At 54.0% G+C, this 5,863-nt stretch overlaps 1 protein-coding gene across 1 annotated transcript; it reads left to right on the forward strand.

Moving 5' to 3' along the window:
• Positions 1-1,762: 1,762 nt before the first annotated feature.
• On the forward strand, positions 1,763-5,863 carry NEUTE1DRAFT_70571 (uncharacterized protein; the record flags this gene model as incomplete). The annotated part of the gene is made up of 3 exons (XM_009856994.1): positions 1,763-2,151; positions 2,249-5,033; positions 5,088-5,863. 3 exons carry the CDS (start codon positions 1,948-1,950, stop codon positions 5,519-5,521), a joined length of 3,423 nt encoding a protein of 1,140 aa, XP_009855296.1.

Consider the following 5,863-nt stretch of genomic DNA (forward strand, 5'->3'; position numbering starts at 1 on the left):
ACCCCCCCGGGGGGGGGGGGGCCCCAAAAAAAAAAAGGAAAGGGGGGGGGGGGGGCCCCCCCGGGGAAGCTCGTTCGTTGAATGCCGATATCCGTCCTAATGGATATGTAGAAGGAGCAGCTCTCCTCTGCCCTTTGATTTCATTGAGCCACTGAAACGCCGATGGAGGGCTGTAGCTACCTCTAGGTAGCTACCGTTCGTCAAGCTGGCCCAGGGAAACGACGTCCACAAGTCCATTGGTTCTATGCACTCTATGGCAAGGGAAGTACATGGAGATACTTCGTTTGGACCCATGGATGTAAAGAGCAGCAAGTTCCTTCAGGCACTGCACCAATGGCATCGACTCGATGGGTTTTAGGCTGCTCATTCGACAGAACCTACTGCGTCGGTACTGTAAGTAGAGCGTAGTACAGGCCATTGCGGACATGTGTTGCCCATTCTCACCTCTCGGTACCTTTTTAGAGGTAGATAGACGGTAATGAAGACTCAAGGATCTGTGCCGGTACATGTTGACCTCTGGCCTCTCCTGCAAACCACAGGTTGTGGTGGTCAGCGGCGTATTATTGAATTCTAATGGTTCTGTAACATTATAGTCTGGCCAAACCTATACTGACCTGTCGGACTTTAGCGGAAGGAATGATCGGTCTTTGTGACCGCACTCAACATGTGGCATACTGCTTGTCAATGGTTAGACCAAGGTTGCAATCGTGGGGGAAGGATCCAATGCTCGTACTTGCCATTAAGTTTCGTCATATAATGGGCGCAAAGCCCCAATTTCTGAGCGTGTGTGACCCCAGACTTGTTAAAAGGACAGCTCGGCCCAGAAGGGCCTGCAGTGAGCATCAGTAGATGTACCAGGTACCTTATATGAGCCGCGCGGCTGGTGTATAACGGCGGATATCAGAATGTCAAGATGTAACTGGGCTTCGACAAAGGCTGATATTACATTGCACCGAGAGTGGCATCGACGATGGACCTTACAAACACATGATATCAATCGACATACGAGTCAAAATCACGCCAAGTCATTACCGATAAGCCAGCTCAATGACAGGTGACGCTCGCCGGGTTAGCTGTGCCACACAGCGGCTGGGACACATCGTAAACCGGGCCGGCCAGCTCATACGATCAGTGAATTGGATGGCTGGATGGAAACGGGGATGGGATGGGTGGTTCGATGATGATTATTATCCGCATTGCGCGTGGTGGGCGACGGAGGCAGCAACAAGGGCGGGTGTACCGTACTCGGGGATTTCTTTGGTTCAAGAAGTGAGGATCGAAAACAGGAGATATGGTCCGTGTGTGTAATTATGATCATTCAGTTCAGTCCTTCGTAGTCGGTCGGTCAGCCATGGGCATTCGTGGAGTCCATAAGTAGTACTAGAACTACTATTTGATGTGACGAATGTGAAAAAGTGTGAGTGTTGAGACAGCATTGGTCGGCAGGACAGAATGAAGACGTCGGGGTGGTGGAGGCCGATTTTGACGGCCGCGCCGGACCGGAGTTGGTGGAATAAGCAAGTGCTGATAGGTGGGCCCTGAATACAATGTCATCCTTGACACCTGCCACGGGCCGCCTTATGAGTGTAATGTAACGTCGATACATGGACGCAAACGCATCAGCCACAGTTACACCGTGACACCTTGATTACACCTTGCAGCATTGATTAAGTGGCATCTTTCACCTTACAAATGATACCCGGCATAGTTTCACTACCAAACCACCACGGTCATATCACGCTCACCGAGCCCCATCACCCATCGCTTCCACACGGGGCACTGTATTGAATACCTATCGATGCAGTCTTCAGTCGCGTTCCTCAGCCACCCGCCTAGGTGATCTGCTGGGTCTGGCAGCCATCACCGTCCGCAAGTGAAGGGGTCCGTCCAACTCTGACAGCTTGTCAAGTTTACAGCCACACTTCCGGACTCCGGCCGCATAGTAACATGACACGGGAACCACTGCGGCCCCGACTCCGGCCCCGATCATCACCATGGCTTCTTGCTCTGGCTTTGTTGGCCTTTGTGGTCCTGCTGCCCAGTGCTGGGGCAATGCGCCCCAGTCGCGTGGCTGAGCTCCGCCGCGAGGTCGTCGACATGTTCTACCACGGCTTCGACAACTACATGCGCATCGCCTTTCCTGAGGACGAGGTATGGCCCACCATCACTCCGTCACCATCAGGGTCTCACTATATTATCTCCAAAGGCCACCTGCTCTAGAATCACCAAGCTGACTCAGCCTTGTTAGCTCCGGCCCGTCACTTGCGCCCCTCTAACCCGGGATGCTGAGAACCCAGGAAACGTCGAAGTGAACGATGTCTTGGGCAATTACTCCCTTACTTTGATAGACAGTCTGTCTACCTTGGCCATCTTTGCTTCGGCGCCGCCAGATGACCGTGGAACGGGACCGAAAGCCTTGCGTGACTTCCAGGATGGTGTCGCCGCCTTGGTCGAGCAGTATGGCGACGGCCGTCCCGGTCCTTCTGGCCAAGGCCTGCGCGCTAGAGGCTTCGATATCGACAGCAAGGTGCAGGTTTTTGAGACCGTCATCCGTGGTGTTGGCGGTCTTCTCAGTGCCCATTTGTTTGCTGTTGGCGCACTACCGATTAATGGTTATGAACCGCTTGGTCCTGAACATGATCCACTAAGCCCTCCGCCTATCCACTGGCCTAATGGCTTGACCTACGATGGCCAGCTGCTTCGTTTGGCGCTTGATCTTGGGACCAGGATTCTCCCGGCCTTTTACACGAAGACGGGAATGCCCTATCCGCGTGTCAATTTGCGCCATGGTATCCCCTTTTACAAGAACTCGCCCTTGCATGGGACGTTTTCCGGGGACCACATAGTTGATGGGCCTCCTGAGATTACCGAGACATGCAGTGCTGGTGCCGGGTCCCTTGTTCTTGAATTCACGGTCCTCAGTCGCTTGACAGGTGATCCGCGGTTTGAACAGCTGGCCAAGCGAGCCTTTTGGGCAGTTTGGTATAGGAAGAGCCACATAGGCCTCCTCGGCGCAGGCGTCGATGCTGAACAAGGCCATTGGGTAGGCCCTTATTCCGTCGTTGGTGCTGGCGCCGACAGCTTTTTCGAGTACGCCCTCAAGTCGTACATTTTGCTTTCTGGGCACGAGCTTCCAAACCGGACAGCCGTTGAGCCGAAACCCAAGGACAACTGGCTGGACCCCAATACTCTCTTTGTTCCACTTACTGATGTTGAGAACTCCCCTGATGCGTTTCTTCAGGCGTGGCATCATGCTCATGCTGCTATTAAGCGCCATCTTTACAGCGATAGAGATCATCCGCATTATGAAAACGTCAATCTATGGACAGGCTCGCTGGCTACTAACTGGGTAGACAGCCTAGGTGCCTTCTACGCCGGCCTGCTCGTCCTGGCTGGTGAGCTGGAAGAAGCCATTGAAACGAGCTTGTTGTACACTGCCATATGGGCGCGCTATGCCGCGCTTCCTGAACGTTGGTCTATTACACATAAGGATATTGAGGGCGGTCTAGGCTGGTGGCCGTTGCGACCCGAGTTTATCGAGTCGACCTACTACATATATCAAGCCACCAAGGACCCCTGGTATCTTTACGTTGGCGAAATGGTCATGAGAGACATTCAGAGGCGATGTACTACGCAGTGTGGCTGGGCAGGCCTTCAAAATGTGTTGACCGGCGAGAGGAGTGATCGTATGGAAAGCTTTTTCCTCGGCGAAACCACGCAGTACCTGTATCTGCTGTTTGATGAGTCGCATCCCCTCAACCACCTTGATGCCGGCTTTGTGTTTACCACAGAAGGTCATCCGCTAGTTTTGCCAAAGGCAAAGCCAAGGACCCGATCAAGAGCATCTGGTCAAAAGGAATTGATAGTGTATCACGACCCTGGCTTTACCAACACTTGCCCGGCACCGCCTTCTGTCACTCCCCTCACAGGCTCAGCCATCGCTGCCAGAGATGACATCTATCACGCTGCAAAGATGTTGGACCTACACTTGTTGCAGCCAAAGAACTTTTTAGGACTTCCGGCAGAGGGTAGTAAGCCCTCGGGCCAACATACCTCTTCTAGGAAGCCTATAACCGAATCGGACCAGTTCACGCCTTTCCCCTGGTCTCTTCCACCAGAAATGGTTCCCCAAAACGGAACGTGCCGCAAAATCAACCAGCCGGTCGAGATGCTGCTCGAGTTCTCCTCCAACGCGCAAGAACTCATTGGCGGCAGCGCCTTCAACTACCTGATGGGCACGCAGAACCTCGAGCGCCTCACGATGGATCGAATCCGCGTTCAAACCCTTTCCGGCTTGAGGCTGACCATGCGGCAGGAGGAGGACTCGGACGGTGAATGGCGCGTCAGCAAGGTGAATGGCGTCCTTCTTGGTCGGGATGAGTTCATCGTTATGAACCGAGCCATCCTAGGCGAGGTGTCCGACCCGCGCTTCAACCTCGTTCGCGACCCCGTCAACGTCAAGCTCGTGCATCTACATTATGTGGACCTAGGCCAGGACGAGACCCACAAGGACAAGGCCAAGGGGCAGCTTCACCCCGAAAGCGTCAAGACTGATCCTGAGGTTTCCCAAGAGGAGCAGGAGAAGGAGATCGAAGAACAACAGACAGAAACAGCCAACACCACCTCGGAAGACCCCGCCTCCTCCTCCCTCGGCTCCTACGTCAAATCCCTCCTCGCCAACCTCGCCGCCTCCCTCGACGACCTGCTCGACGGCATCCCCCTCGAAGCAGCCGTCACCGCTCTACCCTCCATCCTCCCCTCCATCCCCTCCATCTCATCCATCCATGGCGGCAGCACCAAACGCATCAAATACCCTCTCAACGTCTTCATAAACTCCACCGCCGTAACCGCCACAGGCATCGGTGCCGCCCCTCTCCCTCCTCCTCCCCCTCGCCCCTCATCTCCATACATCTCCAGCGGAAACAACCTTGCTCATCCGAGACCCTACCCACCCTTCGGCCCCGTCCCCCGCGACATGATACCCTACACCACCATCTATGCCGCCGGCCAGCTTTGTACCTCGTCCTCGTCCGGTTCTTCCGAGCCTTCTTCTGAAAAGGACCAGTCTCCTCCGCCTCCACTACTAGACGACTCCATCCCGCGCACCCACCAGATTCTCCTCCTCCGCCGCGGCGGCTGTTCCTTTTCCGAGAAACTAGCCAACATCCCCGCCTTCCCTCCCTCTCCCACCTCGCTACAACTCGTGATTGTCGTTTCCGACGGCCAAGACGAAGATGCTTCGTACGCTGCTTACTACTCTGGTCAAACCTACAGCAGCAGCCAAGGAGTTGGAGGAGGGGGGTTAGCTAGGCCCTTGTTGGATCAGGTACAAAAGACTCCTGGCGGACTGGTGAGAAGGAACCCGATTCCGATGATCATGGTTGGGGGTGGAGAGATGACGTATGAAACCCTCAAAAGGGCCAAGGGCGTGGCGGTGGGGAGGAGGTGGTTTCTGGAAAGTCAGGGGCGGAGAGTGAGGAATGTGATTGTGGATGAGGGGGATGCTGGGGGGGTTGCTTGATTTGATTTTTGCCGAGAAGAGCTAAGAAAGAAAGGTAGAGAGAGAGAGAAGGGGAGCGTCGGGTTTGGGTTGACTTGGGATTTATAGCAAGCGAGCTGAAGGGGTTGATGATTACTTGGCGAGGCAGATTGTTTGCATATACAGCGTTGTAGCAGAGCATGTTGAAAATGGGGTGGTTTTGAGAGAAGGGCGAGTATATAGACTATTACAGCATTTTGTTTGGTTATTCTTATTTTTTATTATTTTTCTATTCATTTCATTGGCTGTAACTTTCCCATGTGGTGGCATGTTTTCTGTACATAGGGCATCGAGTTGGCCTACTTTGACAACAATTGCTTCAAT

The sequence above is a fragment of the Neurospora tetrasperma genome, assembly GCF_000213175.1.
Source record: "Neurospora tetrasperma FGSC 2508 unplaced genomic scaffold NEUTE1scaffold_81, whole genome shotgun sequence".
NCBI classification, from domain to species: Eukaryota; Fungi; Ascomycota; class Sordariomycetes; order Sordariales; family Sordariaceae; genus Neurospora; species Neurospora tetrasperma.